The sequence below is a fragment of the Xenopus laevis genome, chromosome 5L (assembly GCF_017654675.1).
Source record: "Xenopus laevis strain J_2021 chromosome 5L, Xenopus_laevis_v10.1, whole genome shotgun sequence".
Taxonomy (NCBI): Eukaryota; Metazoa; Chordata; class Amphibia; order Anura; family Pipidae; genus Xenopus; species Xenopus laevis.
In genome coordinates, this window is record NC_054379.1 from 81,168,021 (window position 1) to 81,187,169 (window position 19,149).

Below are 19,149 nucleotides of genomic sequence, written 5' to 3' on the forward strand. Positions count from 1 at the left end.
TGTAACATGAGCATATAAACACACTTTATTCAGTAATTCAGGATTAGGTCCCTAGACCTTACCTCTCTACACTTCCCCTAATGATTATACATCTCTTATCTTACCAGCAGTGAGCAGATCTTTCCACGGTACTATCTACACTGGCATGAAACTGTGCAAGAAGTCCATCATGGTAGGGCTCAGACACCACTTTTTAGAATCCTTTAGCTCAGACAGGTATAGGATAAATTGTTTGCTTTGCTTATTGGCCTATGTATGGTGTTCGCGGAGGGGCCTCTCCAACTGATATCTGGGCGAAAATTGGCCACATGTTGATTAAGCAGGCATAAAAATCCAGTTGGCGAGAGACACATCAGCAGCAACTCATGAAACAAGTGGATCTTTACATGTATCTCCTACCTCAAATTGGCAACCTCATCTAACCAGAGTATCTTAACATTTACAAAATGGTCGCTCAGTGTATAAAATTAACTTACAGTATGCACATATCTATGACTGGCAATCAGTTGGTAACGTGTTTGGCATATTTGGTTGCCATATTTTTACACAGCATAATAAATAGGCACCTAAATGGTCTGAGATAAAAGCAGTTTTAGACAGTTTTACACTGCTGGGCAGGTTTAGCTTAAGAGCTTTCTTTGAAGGCCAGAGTGTCAGCAAGCTTATCTATGAACTTACTGTATTCAGTTAACCCTCGGGTTTCTGACTAATGTCAAGTACAAAAGTGTTCAGATAAGCAACATGAGTAAATTTACATCATGCAGCATGAGCGACAGTTTAATTGGCATTAAAGCAATACGCAAAAAGTATGTTCAGCACAAGCCCTGCTCACTGAATTCATTCAATCAAGGGGGACTACAAACATGGTGTTCTACAATTAAAATAATGGTTAACTATTTTTAGGTATATTGCATTAGATAGACAATGAACTATGTCACTGAGAATTTGTAGGGTGGATTCTGACATCCATCTAAAACACTCATTTTCTTAGCATAGAAAAGCAAGAATGTAATAAGCTAAAATCCTTTGATGTTTTATATATAATTGATGGTAATAAAATGTTTAGCACCATAATTTTAGTCCTTTGCACTTGGGATGTAGCATATGTCCTTCTACAATAAAAATAGCACGTTAAGACAAAACGCAACGTATATGGGTGCAAATACATTTGCATGAGTATATATGTATAAATGTTTTACTGATTTTTTTGTAAAATGCATATTTTAGTGAATGAAAATATACAAAGGATGCCCCCTTGTTGCCACACCTCATCTAATGAATTGCCCAATAGTGAAATGGAGCACAGTTCCATTGTTTGGTATGATATGATTTTATTGTTTAAGAATAATGAACAACTAATAAATGTAAAATGTGTGTAATGGCTATGTGGTTGTAATTATTAATTATCTAAATAGTTTGCCTTAAAACTGACCCTAAGTAGGGTCTATTCAGTGACAGTTTGGAAACTTTACATTTATTTTTCATTATTCTCATTGTGTTAGGTGTTTCTCCAACCTGAAATTCAAATTCAATGCAGTTACTATGGTCAGTGAGCCAGATGGCCTAATAAACTGAAGAGAAACATTTTTATCAATATTTTAATTTTCATGTTGAGACCCTTCATTTTTATCTTCTAGTTTGCAATTCAAAATACTGTTTAAAGATCCTAAAAAAAAGACTTTGTTTTTATAATTTCAAATGCTAATTAGATGGATTTCACTAATATGTATCTTAAAAATCGAAATAAAAAAGAGTATTTGTAAAACAAATGCCATTTGTTATAGAGCACTTTTAAAGTAATGGTTTTCATTTTCTCTGTGTAAAATGGTAAATGGAGGAGCTATATTTCTCTCTGGTTCATTCCTTAATCCTCTATGTACTACATTCCTGAGCGGGATGATTCCTCTGGGTTGTCTCACCCGGAGAGACCACAGTGAGCTGAGAGAGGGAGAGTTTAGAGATGTGTGGAAAAACAACAGCAGTCTGGAGTTCTGCTAGCTTCCAAAAAGGACTGTATTTTGTTGTCCAGTTGTGATCCCATTAATGGGCCTGTCCTAAAGAGGACTCACAAATGCTAGTGGCTTCATCTGTATCCTATGTCTTTATTAGAGCCCAAGTATGGTAAGGGCAGTGGTGTAACTAGATATTGCTGGGCTCCACAGCAAATTATTTTTCAACCCCAAAAAAGGTTGACCAGTATTTATTCAAAATGTATCATGGGGCCCCTATACCTCCTGCTTTCTCTAGATTTACGGCCCTGGGCAAGGGTTTTGTCTGTTTTTGTTTATGCAGTGTAAGTTATTACAGACTGGAACTGGAAGCAATTAAAGGAACAATTTCATTTTAAGAACTGCGTATTTGTCTGATGCAGGATAGTTAGCTGTTCCATGTAGGACCCATTCCAGAGGGAATCATAAAAACAGATTAAAAAAAAACAAAACAAAAAAACACCACCAACAACAACGGATAATCACAGTAGAGAGATTTCAGTAAATCACAATATTAAAAAAATTATAAAGCAGAACAATATATGGCTTGGAAGGCAGATATGCAGCAACTGCCCTTAAAATCACATAACAATGGGTTCTCTTCCACCTGCATGCTGTGCCTTTTCAGGTCCAAATGTAATGCCAGAATATTACCTCTCACTTTGCTTGCTGATATTTGCTTATCATTTTTTTTGCTTCATTAAGGCTATATCTCAAAGAAGCATATTCTCAGGATGGTGCAAATTTGTACATGTCTATAGGAAATGCCTCAGCTGAAGTAATTAATAACGTTGAGTATACACAGATATGAAAAGCAGGTATGCGCACACAAAAAAGTACTGTGTACTGTGGTATAAAGGTTAACTAACATGATCATAGCATGATTTCAGAAAATTTCACATAATTATCTTTTGCTATGTTATGGTTTTTGTTATGTTACCATATCAAAACTTCTACTCTATAACTTTTTGACTGGTAAGCACAAGACCTTTGTCTCACATATATCATTTGCATTTTAAAGAGGTTGTTCACTTTTGAGTTAACTTTTAGTATGATGTAGAGCAGTGATCCCCAACCAGTAGCTCATGAGCAACATGTTGCTCCCCGCCCCCTTGCTTCAAAGCAGGTGCTTGATTTTGAATTCCTGGCTTGGACTTGCAGGCAAGTTTTGGTTGCATAAAAACCAGTTGTATTGCCAAATAGAGCTTTCTGTAGGCTGCCAGTCCACATAGGGCTGTCAAATAGCCAATCACAGTCCTTCATTGGCATCCTCAGGAACTATTTCATGCTTATGTTGCTCCCCAACCCTTCTTACATTTAAATGTGGCTCACGGTTGAAAAAGTTTGGTGATCCCTGATTTAGAGAGTAAAATTCTGAGACAATTTGCATTTGGTTTTTATTAGGGTTTTTTTGAAGTTTTTAGCTTTTTATTCACCATTTATTCACTTTTTATTCAATTTGCAATTTCAACAATCTGGTTACTAAGGTTCAAATTACCCTAACAATCACGAACTTATATGAATAAGATACTGGAATATAAATAGAAAGATGAGTATTAAAAAGTCACAATAACAATAAATGTGTAGCTTTACAGAGAATTTTTTTAATTTGAAAACTTAAAAGAATCAGAAAGCAAATAATTAGAGAAAATATAAAAAATACATAATGAAACAAATTGAAAAATTGCTTAGCAATTCTATAACATACTAAAAGTTAATTTAAAAGTAAACCAACCCTTTAAGTAGGGTTTAGTACAGCTGGGCTGGGGGACAGTTTAGCGGCAGGTTTGCATGAAAACAACATTGAGGAGCTTTGTGTTTCTATTAATCATTGTGTCACTATAATTTTAAATGACAAACTTTTATTGTCTGTTCAAGGATAAGAATATATCCATCATCAAAATAATTTAAAGTATCACAAATCCTTACCTAACTGCATCCGTGTCAAACTGCAAGTTGGGCTTGTCTATCAGTCCTAAAGAGTACAATTGATAAGCCAAAGCACATTTCCCAACCATGAACTGAGCCGTATTGGTTCGATCTAAGCAGTCTACACAGTTTGTTCGGAGCACACCAGTCTAAAAAGAGATAAATAAAAACACACACTCACAAATGAGTAACTATGGAGGGAAGCACATTCTATAACCAAATAATTGAATTATTCTTTTATCTTGCATTCATCCAGTATATATATATATTTATATTTATATATATATATATATATATATATATATATATATATATATATATATATATATATATATATATATATATATATATATATATATATATATATATATATATATATATACACATACACACACACATATATATATACACACACACTATATGGCATAAAAAAACCCAAGACACCTGTATGTCCAAGATTTCAAGATTTTATTCCCAAACCAAGGGTATTAATATAACATTGACCCTCCCTTTGCTACTGTTACTTCATCTACTCCAACACATTGTCACTGTTTTTTAAAAATCTCCCTGACGCGCAGGAAAGAATTTTGTGACTGTCCTAAAATTCCAACTGCGGGGTATTTAGGATTTCCCAATTACAATTTTAGTAAATCTGCCTTAAATACATTTACATTTTATGTAGATAGATAGTAAATATAGATGCTGTGTTATTATGAAACAAGAACGAATTATACATCACCAACCCAAATACATTTCAAGAGTTGAACTAAAGGAACATCACATTCATTACTAAATGAGAACATGCCTTCAATTCCAAAAAAGCAGGAAAACTAGGAATTACAGTACATGTTTAAGATACCACTTTTGATAAAAACAAAATTTATACTTTAAACAATTTCCATACATGAACTATACCCTTCAGCATGGCTATTTCCTTCCACGTCCTATCCAGACATACACATCTTAGTGAAACATTGACATAAGTGTGTGAATAAAAACACTTCTGCAGTTATTTCTTCTTTTGGCACTGCTCCTTTCTACTTATGACAATGTTTCACTAAAATGTATAATTTGTTTATAGTAATAGCAAATATCAGAATCAGCAAATGGGTGGTGGGGAATACATTAGAAAAATACATAATTAGCAAAGACACAGCAGATGCACAAATGTTTTAGACATCTATAACTAATTGCAGGTTTCATTTATGACACTCAGAAGTAAAGAGTCTTGGCTCACTCTGTGGTTGTATATACAAGGCCAGCAACATAGCTGACAGGCTGTTTATATGCAGCACAAATCAACCTCAGTTGTAAAATAAGCCATGAAACTTCCCAAACTAGATATAAAGGGATTTAAAGGAAGCATAAGATGAAGGAATGAAGAATACCAGTCTTCACACCAAGTAAAAAATAAAGGGTAGAAGAAAGTACATATAAACATATGAAGGTATGGACAAAAGAGCAAGCAAAAGAAAGAAAGACAGAGAAAAGTAATACAGGATAAACCCAAACAACATATAAGATACAGAAGGAGAACATTTATCAGCTGCAAAGAAAACAGATTTCCAATTTTATTTATGTCAAACGACGAAATAATTAGAATTTTGTAAATTTACTTCTTGGTCATAGTGAATTGAAATACAACATAGTTTAAAGGGGAACTCCACAAAAACATATTTTTAAGCTTTTTGAAAAGTAAACATAATTTTAAGCAACTTACATCAATTAAAAAATATGCAGACTTTTCATGATATTTAATGGTTTGGAAAAGTTCCCTAAGACTACTTAAGCTGGCTGACTACTGTTACTTTATATCAACAGCCAGCTGTCCTCAGCCTGCATCCTCCAAACCCCACAATTCATTGCACATGTGATTTCAACAAGGAACAGAACATCACAGTTCAATGCATTGTGGGTTATGTAGTTCCTGTATGCTTTCTGTAAGCTGTGAATAAGTTGTTACAATTTGTAACAACAGTGTTTCGTCCCTTCTTCCCTGCCAGGATTTCAAATGATGCAGAAAGAGAAGAACTGTTAAACAGCTGAATTTCAGCATAGAAAATGGCTTTTATTCATACTTTTTGAAGAAAGTTAACTGTGATGGGTATATTATGGATTTGTGTGTTATGTGGGCTTCTTTATCAAATTTTGGTTTGGTCGGAATTCCCCTTTAACTAGCTTAACTGTGGTTCCACAGTATTTCCCAAGAACTGGTAAAGGCAAGTAATGGTTTGGTGGGATGTGGGGAAATTGCACCGAAGTGCAGAGAACTAAGTGTATCATGCAAACCAGCATAGCATTAAAACTAGCTAACTAATTTGTCACTAATTAAAGATACCTAGTATACAATGGTTTAAATATAAAACACAAATAGCATGACAAAGGCCATACCTGTAAACGTCCAGATTGTCCTACTACTCCTCCAAGTTCATTCCATCTATGATAAAGAAGGCAAGCAAATTGCTTCACTTTTGATATCAAACAACATTACCATGAATAAGTTAATCATGGAGACAAAGATCAGACAAGTTAGGTGCATGGATTATCTATTTACCTGGCAATATCTTTTTTGGCTTAATAAGTATAATTTTATAATACTCTCTTTGACCTTGATGGTTTTCCACTTTACCAAGAAATATTTATAAGTGGAAGATACTGCTGAAATATGGAAGATTCATAACTTCAAAGCAAGCAATCTAAGAAATAATTACCAACTACAAGAATGCATATGCCGCCAGAACATTTCTACCAATATGCTCCTTTCCTTCTCCTTTGTTTCTAAGTTACACAAAGCACACGATTTAGGAGGTATAAAAAGGGTAGGGAATGAACTAGCTAGATTAACCAATGATCAATTGCCTTCATGGGCACAATACTTACTAATAAAAATGCTTAACTAGTTCATATGGAGTCCAGTTCTGTGCCTACCCACTTGTTCCTGAATGTAATCAGCTTTTGAGGGAGGACACATATAAGGCACAAATAAGGAACTGTAAATCATGTTTAATTAAAACACGTCAATATGGCTTTGGCTTACATAATTCTGGGGACACGTGGGGCTTTGGGCGTAAAGTGGCTGCAGTAAATGCCAATATTATAATCATTTTTACAATTATATGTGCATGAGTGCCCATGTAATTATGATTTTTCAGAACAGTAAGTCAACTGCTTATTGGATGATAGGGTATAAAATAACATTACCAACAAAGTAAATGAAAAATACAAATATGTTCTTACTATTGCTGTGAGACTGCAACATGTTTAAAAAGTAACAAAAAGTCACCTTCTGAAAGGTTAGTAAACAGAAACTATTTTGTGCATTCTTTTACTTTATACAATACCTACTTTTCATCTGGCCGTAGGACACTGCAGTATGGATCTGACCGATTAACAAAGAAACCTGTTTTTTTCACAACACTTTCAGCAATCACATTTAAACGATCCAGTACATTACACAGTTTGCTGAAACACAGACAAAAGCAAAAGCATTACAAACCAGTTTTGACTGCTTAATACCTATGTTGTAGACAATCACCTGGACAGTGATTGGGTACATGAGATTTGCCAAACCCACCTTTCCCTTTGCAGGAAGCAAACAAATTACCACCTGAATAGCAACATGAATAAGTCATACAACACTTCACTTTGACAAAGTTGGCATGAAACATCCTAACAGTTTGCAAAGAATGAAGTAATTGGAGAATAAAAAAGAATAATTATAAAAAAAGGAAATTGAGAATAAAAGGAGTTGGACATACATACATGCATGAATAGCTATATTAAAGATAGGGATGCACCGAATCCACTATTTTGGATTCGGCCGAACCCCCGAATCCTTCATGAAGGATTCGGCCAAATACCGAACCGAATCCTAATTTGAATATGCAAATTAGAGGTGGGAAAGTGAAAACATCTTTTACTTCCTTGTTTTGTGACAAAAAGTCACACAATTGCCCTCCCCGCCCCTAATTTGTATATGCAAATTAGGTTTCAGTTCGGCCAGACAGAAGGATTCTGCTGAAAAAGGCAGAATCATGGCCGAATCCCGAACCGAATCCTGGATTCGGTGCATCCCTAATTAAAGAATAAATAAAGACAGACAAACTCAATATACAACTAAAGGTCCCCATAGACGCGACGATTGTTCTTGCCGAACGACCGATTTTAGGGAAGTCCGACCAATCCTTCGAAATTATCGTGTGGTTAGTGGTATTCGAACGATCGTACATCTTACGATTTTTCAGCCGACATCTGTCGGGAAATTGATCGGCCAGGTCAAAAAATTTTTGTCGGCCCCAGTGCAATCTCTCTATGTTTGCAGGGCCAAGCAGGCAGCTCCCCTTTGTTTTCCTGCCAAATTGGTCTTTTAAGTTGATGGTAAATTCGAAAGATCGTACGATCGTTCTGAGAAGATATCGGTCTCACGATCAGGATCTGATCTTTTAAAAATCTCAACATTTATGGCCAGCTTTATTTGAGCACTCGGGGTTGGTGGTCTTCAAAGAACTCTGATATAAAAGGGTGCCTCCACCTTGTGTCAGTAGCTTCGCCTCAGACCCATGATTGGGTGCCTGGACATTTGGATTATCACTTGGTTATCAGGAACCTAAATGTCATGTACTAAAGGTTGTGGGGCTCCCCAATGTCTGCTGAATTGATGTACTTTGTAAACACGATAAGTAAATCTATTTAATTCTACTATTACTAGTAGTGTGCAAGTTATGCCTCATTTGCAGTACACCAGAAGGCTTAATCATTGATCCTGCAATTTTGTATTAATACTTTATTAATGTTAATATGTTTTAATAATTAACATTAATAAAAAATATTACTAAACATATGCACGAACAATGATTATTAATATTGACAAAGGTTCACCACTTTATTACAAAATGTTAGTATTATTCTAACTAAAGAGGATCAATTACCTCTTTGTGTATTTAGCCATATCCCAGGGTATGTAGACAATCCAGTGTTCAGGGGGTAAAAACTGATTTAAATAGGTAACCGCAGCAACTAATTCCTCACTCAGTATCCTCTCATGTTTCCTCTTTTCACGCTCCTGCAACAAATAAGCAGATGACAAATACTGTATATTATATGCATATATCTATACAGACATAGCCTTTAAAAACATATATACCGTCCAAGTTATCAACTGTCTGTCTGTAAATTTTACCAAGCAGTACCAATAGTTATTTTCAGAAAACATAACGAACACTTTCTAATTGAACTATATATTTATAATACTTTTCTTTTGCTCCATAGCACAGAATGCCATTCAGTTGCTGATGCAGGCAAACACATTCTGATAGCCTGACACTGGCACCTACTTTGTTAATAAATGTCCCGTCAGGTATTTTTTTCTGACAGACATTTTTTAATGAACTGACCCATTTATCAAAATGTATAAAGTACATGCATTAATTCATCACTTAAAGTCTTCTAAAGCATTTTGCCTTAAGGGGTGATGACATAAAAATGTTTTTTCGGAAAGTGTTTAAGTGTCAGACTTGGTCTGCCAAGGCTCACCAGAGAATCTGACAAGACGGGCTCAATCTCACAGAAAGGTATAAATGAATAGTGCCTAAATTCATCATAAGGGTCCATGGTGCAAATATTGATAGGCAGATGGGAATTGTCTAAGGCTGGGGCCCCCTGGAAGATCCTCTGGTTATCTGGTAGGTCATTCCAACTTTGTTTAGTTGATGATTCATAGATGGCCCAGTTGTTTATGCAGTGGACCAACCCTTACACTTCAACAAAGTCAAATTAAGAGATTATAGTAGATAAAGTCTTCTAAAAAATAACCCCAACCTTAAAAGCAAAATAAATAATACAAGGAAGGAAACTGGGCCCCTGTTATGGATAACTTGGGTTGCCTATACTTCCAAGCACCTTCCTAACTCAGGCCACTCAATTTAAAAGCATGAATCCTCCTGTAACATCACTAATACTACATACATCACTTTAGGAATAAATAGAGCAGGTAAGTGGGTTGGGGGGGGGTTCAAGATCCACCTCAATACACTGTCTGTAAGGACTCAAGCATCCTTCCACCATGCCATTAAATACAGTGTATTTAAGTGTATTACCATGCGCTCAACAGAAAATCCAGTTTTTCTTTTACAAAACGCTTAAACCATACAGCTTTCATTTACTGGTAAAATGAATAAACTCCTTCAACATTTTGTGCCATTGCCTTACCCTGTTTTTTTCCTCATAGCTGAACCCTAACCCTGTCTTCTTACTTTTTCCTTTGTATCTCAACCACTGACCCTTCTTCCCGTCCCCTGCAGCTAAGCCATTAGTGTTTTCTCTAGTCCCCACAAATACAGGCATTGTTTCCCCAATCCACTACAGCTCCACGAACCCCTCCCGATTCTTTTGTTTCTTGATACCCAAGAAACTAAGCAAAACATACTTCGGTCATTCTTTTTAACATTTAAATAGATGGTGGAAAATATTTTCTCCCTGACCCAACTTCAGTACCTTCTCAGAGAGAAAGTGTAAATGTTTAAGCCTGTATTGTGCAAACTACTGTAGTTCTTATTTGCTGGGAACAGCAAATCTTTACTTTTAGGAGTTAAAATAGAATTAGAAAATTGAAAAATGTATGAAAGTATAACTTTAAGACTTTCCAATGGCTGGGTATGCAAATAGTAAACTAAATAAGACTGTCCCTAGAGAAAAGAAAGGCAGTTGCCATGGTGATACTTGTAGTTTCACTTGCAGATATTTCCTTAAGATTTATATTTCAAATCCCAAGGAACCTAAATGCCTTTAGACTGTAAAAAGAAATGTAACAAAGCAAAGAGATTGTGATAGTTCTAACTGTTAATATTTTGGAAGATTAAATGTAGATTTTCACTTCATTTATTTTCCGTACCAGGGCATATAAAATATGGAAAATAGTTGCCCTAACATGTTTTATAATATTCCCATTGATATAAAATTCTTAAACTTTAAAGGTTATTCGATCCTAGAAACCATAATGAACGCCATAAAAAAAACTCACGAAAGAGCACTGAATTTCTGAATTCAAGCATACCCAATACATATAACCAATTTACAATAGTCATAAATAGGAAAGCTATGCCTCCAGATACTGGCACAAATACGAGAACATGAAAATAATGGCAGCAGCAGCATAAGCACAATTTTAGGACATTAATGCTGCATACTTGCTGTGGAATCCAAAATAGCCCACTCTGAAACCATAGCTCATTTAATCATAGGTCTACCCTGCTGGTTAGTGAAAAAGCTTTGACGATATTGCACTACTGACAGTGGGGCTCATTTATCAACACTGGGCAAATTTGCCCATGGGCAGTTACCCATAGCAACAAATCAGTGAATAGCTTTTTAAAGCCAGCTTGGTTGCCATGGGTTACTGCCCATGGGCACATTTGCCCAGTGTTGATAAATGACCCCCAATGACTATTACAGACTACTGACTATTAGCAAACACAGAATTATTTTGTAAAGTTAATCTTACATACTGTATCTCGACAGAAGTTGAAGTGATATAAGTATTAGACAGCATAATCTATTTTGAACTCTGCTTGTCCTTAGCTGTGCTTGAACTAGGACTATCACACTGCTTAAAGGCGCAGTAACACCAAAAAAATTAAAGTGTTTTAAAGTAATGATAATATCATGTACTGTTGCCCTGCACTGGTAAAACTGATCTGTTTGCTTCAGAAAGACTACTATTGTTTAATTTATCGTTTTATTGTTTAACAAGCTACTTGTTAACAAATGCAATAATAAGTGTCTGGTGGCAGTTTTCTGGCAAAGACCAACAATCTTAATGAATACCTGGTAACCACAGATCTGCCTGTTGCCTTTAAAGACTTCATTGTGCTGTGCATTAAAGGAGAACTAAAGCTTAGGGCATAAATGTTGTACATTATGTTTTGGGCTTCTGTACAAGCTCAAGGTAATCATGGGCCTTTAGCAGTAAATCTGTGCCTCTGAATATGCTTTAAATTTTATTTTCTGCGGATTCATTGCACATGCTTTATGCTGCTGTCAGTTGCCAGAGTTTAGGGACCGACATAACACACTGTATATACAGAATATAACGTGATACGACTAATTTGAAATTAAGATTTTCATTACATGGCAGCTCCAAACCAGGGCAATTAGCATCAGAAGTTAATCAGTCCTGAATCATAGCTGGCTAATTTTCTGCTTGATAATTTGCAACGGCCACTAAGCTTAGTTTCTTAACAGCTGCTTAGATCACACTGAGCATGTCTGTGTTGCTTCAAAAAAGAAATTTGCCAAACACAAAAGGCTAGTGTAGCGGGGAAATCCCCTGCACGTTTATTTAATCATATGATGTAAATTTTTATTTAATCATATGATTAAATAAATGTGCAGCGGATTTCCCCGCTACACTAGCCTTTTGTGTTTGGCAAATTTCTTCTTTGATACAATTGGGAGAGGTACCGACCCCTCCAGCCAACACTAGGCAATTATCGACAGGAGAGAATCTAGAGGAAATAGGGATTGTTTTACTTCATGTGTGTGTTGCTGACACTTCTACAATATCCAAGATGGTGAGTTCCTGTGACAACTGTGGAGGCCTAGATCATTACTACTACAGAAATACTGAACCTTTAGGCTGTTACAGTAAGTTCAGTATATAAAATATGGCATTTCTAGCCATTCAGTTATCCTTTAAAGTTTGCTCTTCTCATTGTGAACACTAAGCAGGGACAGATAATGGGAAGTATGACCAGTTTTAGCTCCATGTTTCTAAGAGTACTTGGTTCCTCCTATTTCATCAATGATCCACAGGAGGAGCCCATGTAAATTAAAGTATGCACATTGGTTATCAGGAAAAGCTCACGAGGCATTCTGCTAGCATATGTCTGTATTCTGGAAAAAATGCGAACCTTGTGAATGACTCTGAGGCTGCTGTCACTTTCATTGGACTACAACTGTGACACGTTGTATTTAGTTTCAGTGTATTCATTAGCCAATGTCTGCACTATGCAATTATCTATAGAATATAATCCTTTGACAAGACTTCAAACTAGTCATGTGCAGGACGAGAAAAACTCGACCAGCACTAGACTGGCCCGGCTTCCCCAATCAATTTATAGACCAGCCCCATCCCTTTTGTGATGTCATTGGCAGGGTCGAGTCAGTACAGGTCTATAAATGTAGGGTGCGAGGTCTGGTGGGTTCAGGTCTAGTTTTTTCTCAGGGCCGGCAGCACCTATAAAACCAGAAGCTGCCGGTCTAAGGTTCTGGGCGAGAAGAGCAGGCAGAAGAGCTCAACTGGAACCTGCCCGCGGTCCCACAGGCATCAGGCCAGCCTGCACATGACTACTCTAAACCCTTCTTTATATGTGATGAGGTTGTATAACATAAGCACGTATATACTTATATCATATCTAATATAAGGCTCTTTATTAATCCCTTAAACATAAAACTTAACGACAATCAAAAGTTACAAGACATGTAAACATGACCCGAGCTTTGAAAAGTACCATCAATGTTATACAGTATCTGTTTAAGGGATTAATACACAGCCTTATATTAGATATGATTATATGTGCTTATTGTGGCAAGATGGCGGCTTTAACACGTAACTTTTGGTGGGGATTAGTCAATGGTGGGCAGGCAGCATAGGACAAAGGAGCATAAAGACAGGGACACACAGGATTCTTCAAGGAAAACACAGGTTTATTTTCCCACATTTAAACAAACAGTCAATTATGCACAGGGGTGATCATTGTGGCAAAAATAAAAACCTTGCCCACTGGGCACTAACTTCACACTTTGAAGCAGTCCCTGACTAGACTGGGCCCCTTGTGGACTACCAGCACAACAAAACTGTATTGGTTGGCTCACCCCTGTACTCACAGTCTTTGAGTGAACTTCTTAGCCTCCTGGCTTTTCCTCAATGTCCCACACAGACAACAAATCTGGCTCTTAGTCGCAGCCACGGACTCCCTCTGCTTCATGCAGTATCAGGCGGCACTCCCAGCTCCTCTGTGAGTTCCTAACACAGCCAGGTCTCCTACCTGCTGTGAGACACACTCTCCCATTCTAATTAACTTTAAATAGCCTTTCCACAGGACAGCTTTCCTGTGGAAGTTGAACTCCAATCTCTGGACTGGATCTGCAGAACGGAGTCCCTGGCTACTGAAGTCTTTAAACAGAGCACTGATTCTCTGTTTAATAACTCATTACCTGGGGAGAAATTAAAGACTAGAGTGACCTTTTTCCACCTTTTCCTAGTCACTCTACCACATGCTTATGTTATACAACCTTATCAATTGTGACTACCACGGTTCCACGTCCACAATCCCACCACAGCTGAGTCAGACAAATTGATCTTGTAGTCTATACTGCCCCCAATGTTTTCCTCTACTGATTTTTGTTCAGAATCAGGAACTACAGCTTTATTCTTTAGTCACCAGTGTGCTTTGCCTATTGATGCAAGGCGCAAAGGGGACCCTGGAGCTACTAACTGGTCAGAAGGTGATGGTTAATATTGCGCCCTGCTTCTGGTATTGACTGACTACTACTGGTATTGACTTTGTCTGTTCTGACTTGTGTCAGACAACTCTGCGTAACCCCATTGTTACCAGACTACTGGATTTTGCTTGTTTGCCTACTTCCAGATATGTCAAAATATGTCCCATCATCATCTATTTTGTATTTTCACACGTTCACAGCTTTGTCTTTATTGTGTTACTGGAATTGACTTTCCCTGTCCTGAGTTGTGTTAGACACCAACTCTGCTTAACCCATTGTTACCATACTACTGGATTTTGCTTGTTATACCTATTTACCAGTACAATTGTCCCTTCATCATGTATTTTCACACATACACAGCTTAGAGAGAACACTGCCCAGTATCAGTCTTGTTTGCTTGGCTTGTTTGCCAGTACCTGCTTTCGCTAAAGTCCCAGCTACCAAATCCTGATGGCATTGGGCCCTGATATTAACCAGACACGTGGTAGTATTTTGATATCAATTAGAGGTTTAAGAATGTATCCCCAAAATATAGTTCCAGAATACTGAGCCATAGGTTTATCCTGATTTTGTGATGCCATAGCCAGACTCAAAGCAACCAGTTACAAAAACATCAAAGCAACCTTATAACATCAGCAAATCTCTTCCACATTTGACTGCAGGGTTCTTTTCTCTGAAGGCTACATTTCTATCCTGTAAACAAAAAGTTTATTTGAATGTTAAGGTGTGTTTGGCATACTAGACTTGGGCTTTCTTGTGCTCCTCTGTCAGAAGTGGGGTCTTCCTGAATCTCCTACCATAGAGCCCCCCTCCCATGAGTTGGTGAAAAATGGTGTGATAAGCCTGAATATGTCTAGAAAATTATCTCAAATGCTCGATCAATTTTTTCCTTGCATCCACATTTAGAGAGATTGGTTATGGCTAATGGTTATAGTGACACATATTTGGAAACTGACTTGTAGCCTCAAGTTGTCCATGCTGTTCTGTCTCCCCACATTAGACAGATGTCTGCTTTTCTTTCTGTTCTCCATGTTCAGTGTGGTGCATACTATACACACCATACAATACAACAAAATAAGGAACAACTTTTCTGAATCAGACTGGCTGAAAGTGTGCTTTTTATATTGTAGTTAACTGCATCCCCTCACACAAGACTCACTTGCTTGGAATCCAAATATTTCTTTAAAAGTCAATACTAATTATGCCCTGTCCATGTCAGAGAAAAAGTTTGTGTTCTTTTACTGTAAATGAAATGAATATATATATATATATATATATGTGCATTATTTCATCAACTTTCTGGCAGAAAACTGCATCAATGCAATATTTTTGGCAGTGATGCAATGCATGAATGAAATGGCACTTACATTGACGTTACAATAGTTTTCTAAATGGCCTAAATGATAGTCTGTCTACTAATTAAACAGAAGTGTTTTTTAGTAATACTTGTTTGTGGTTGTGCATAAAGAGTCTAAAACTTTGGTTCTGTCAATAATAAAATAAAAACATACATAGAATTTTAGTGTAACTATGTCTCTACAAAAGAGCAAATTTCATCTGCATTACAATTGCTCGGTTAAAAAAATGGAGCACTTAATAAGTCACATGGCAAAGCCTGATGAGTCTAAGCTTTGCATTCATAGTTGACCTTTGAAGGCTGAATCTATAAATAAAAACAAAATCCTTTTATTTACCAGCAATGTTGCGTATATTACTTCTTGTTTACATGAATCTGGTATATTGATCACTTGATATTTCAAAGCGCTAAAGCTCTAAGCTGAACATATTTTAATTATCCCTATATTTTATTTTTACTATGCCAACCAGCCAGTATCTGATAAATGTCTTTCAATGAAAAACTGGTTACTGAATATGCAGAGTCTTTATTCAGTTTTCATTCAGTAGAGATTAAATAATTATAATCCCCTGTCCTTCCTAAGGACAGAGATTTTTTTCTAAACTTGTGAAAACGTTGACAGAATGCAAACTCATTAGTACAGGTAATAAATATTTACCGTTTACTGTGTACAGTACTCATCACTTATGAGAAATAATGCACCAAAGCTAAACAATGCATACTATATAAGAAGACTCGCCAAAGTTGCATAACCATCAGCTTGAGTCCTTTTGATGAGTTATGGATCATAATAATTTACGTCTAATTTAGAAAGTATACATTAGTAGCCACCAATCAGGTCTATGCTTTTATTTTCCAACCTGCAGTAGAATGCGCAAATATAATTACTGATTGGTTGTTTTTGGCAAGGACAAGTGGCACAGCACTACCCATAAAGTATGTCTGAATGGAAAAATAATTCAAATGGGGGTAGGGTAGTTTCACTGAAAGCAGTTAAAAAGCTTGGCTTCCTTCTGATCATCCTATTGGGTTTAATTAATTTAATAAGAGATTTAAAAATGCATGGTGAATGACCCAGGTCCTGAGCATTCTGGATACCTGTACTTTATATTCATGTCAAAAGCTGTCTGGATTGTCTACTTGTATGATGAAGGATTGCTGAATCTATGAACCCATATGGCCCTCCTATGACTGGTAAAATGCTACTAGTTACTTTAGTATTCTGCGATCACATAATTACCTGCTATTTTATAATCCAACTGAGTTTTTTTTTCACGCCATTTACCAATGCTATTAAAGTGGACCTGTCACCCAGACACAAAAATCTGTCTATAAAAGTCCTTTTCAAATTAAAAACAAACCTTTCAATTAAAGGATAACTGTTCCAGACCAACGTCTTATAAAAAAATGAACATGATTCAATTATGCAAGGCAATACTGGTAAGTTTTCTTGCAGAAAAAAAGAGACTCGGAAGTATCAAGAACTACATTTACCTACACAAGCATTAACATTTTCATAACATTTTCAGAGGAATACAAACTAGAGCCTCTATTTCTACAAGATTGCACACATTTAAATTTGATAACAATACCCTGCTTAATATGAACTAGTATTTGTAAATGTACATTAAATGAGAACATACCAAGGAAAATTCTTGTGGTACATTACAGTATATCACAAATAATTTTCAGCAATAGTTCAGTTTGTCAGACCTTTGGAGAATACATATGTGAAACAACCTGTAAACAGTAACTTTATGTATCCAAAATCCATCCACTCTCTTTGGTATCCATACTCTTGAAAAAGATTTATGCATCAAGTTGTTGTAGTACAAATAACTGAAAATCAAACATCCTCTTTAGGACAATATACAAAACAGGACTGGAAAATACTTTAGGTTAAATGGACAAGTGTATAAAAATGCAGTTTAAGTTTTATAGTAAGTTTGAAATATTTGAATAGATAAACTTTTAATTTCCAAACATTAATTATAAACTACGAATATACAATTTAATACATGTATGAAGCAAAAAAGAGTGTATGCCCCTGTCCCCTTTTCACTCTCACTCTTTGTTTCATATCATTTTAACTGATTCTAGTTTTTTTCATAAATTAGAAACTAGGGATGCACTGAATCCACTTTTATGGATTCAGCCGAACCCGAATCCTTTGCGAAAGATTCGGCCAAATACCGAACCAAACCCTAATTTGCATATGCAAATTAGGGGTGGGAAGGGGAAAACATTTTTTACTTCCTTGTTTTGTGACACAACGTGACGTGATTTCCCTCCCCGCCCATAATTTACATATGCGGATTCGGTTCAGCCAGACAGAAGGATTCGGCCGAATCCTGCTTAAAAAGGCCGAATCCCGAACCGAATCCTGGATTCGGTGCATCCCTATTAGAAACCATTCGAGTTGTGAATTCATTTGAGGTATAAAAACCCTTACAAACCACTAAAATTCGAAAACTCCAATTTTAAAGTAAAAATCAATCCCCATTGTTAAGACAATACATTTATGTTTGTGTTTTTTTTTCTGATTAGCCTGCAGGAAAAATAGTATGTAATTAGGTGAGTAATATACATGAAACACGTCCTCACAAAATCTATAGCACTGCAGGATGTTGTAGAGAACAACATGGCACAAGTGCTTTGTAGAGAATAGATAACACTAGATTATTTATTTATGCTCAGCTGTAAAACATAAAACCTGATAACTTAACTAAAGCTTTACATTTCATCTCAGTGTTGAATTAAATCATTGACTAATGCTATCTGCCTGATGACTAATGCAGCTCAACATGTGCCATGCAGTCACATTGGCGAAGAGACTAATGTATGAATACAGTTTGATCTCCCTGGGAGCCCTTCCTCAGTGAAATTAAGTCACCAAAATTTAAATTGCAAACTCTGTGGGGGAGAAGAACACTGCAAAGACTGTAGTAATCAATTCAGTACTTATACAGTACACAGAAGCTGCAAAAACAATGCCTTGGGCTCTAGGTATTATAAAATAAGCTGATTTCCCTTCAAACAACTAGCTAAAAAGCAGGATTTTATATTCCAGATACTTTCAATAGTTGTAAATGGTATAACATGGTATAACAGTACACAAGAAACTTAGCTTAGAGTCCAAAATTCTTCCTGTAGCACCTGACTATGTCAGAAAGATACATAGGTGCAGGCAGAATACCCTTTATTCACCAGATAAAGTAAAATGACCATGAGGTATTTTAAAACCCTAATATATTCTGTAGCACAATAACATTTTGAGTACAAGGAAAAATAAATAAATATATAAATAAAACCAAGAAAGACACTAAAAGTGAGCAAGAATTAATTTGTGAGAGGATACAAGCAAGTTTATGACCT

At 36.2% G+C, this 19,149-nt stretch overlaps 1 protein-coding gene across 2 annotated transcripts in view; it reads right to left on the reverse strand.

Annotated features, from left to right (window-relative positions):
* Positions 1-19,149, reverse strand: part of fig4.L (FIG4 phosphoinositide 5-phosphatase L homeolog) — a 178,697-nt gene that overhangs the window by 84,555 nt on the left and 74,993 nt on the right. For both annotated transcript variants that reach the window (XM_018263317.2, XM_018263316.2), the window contains exons 12-15: positions 8,846-8,979; positions 7,263-7,379; positions 6,309-6,354; positions 3,918-4,066 (exon numbers count right to left, since the gene is read on the reverse strand). In XM_018263317.2, the coding sequence (XP_018118806.1) occupies positions 3,918-4,066; positions 6,309-6,354; positions 7,263-7,379; positions 8,846-8,979 (446 nt within the window). The remainder of the gene's footprint in view (positions 1-3,917; positions 4,067-6,308; positions 6,355-7,262; positions 7,380-8,845; positions 8,980-19,149) is intronic.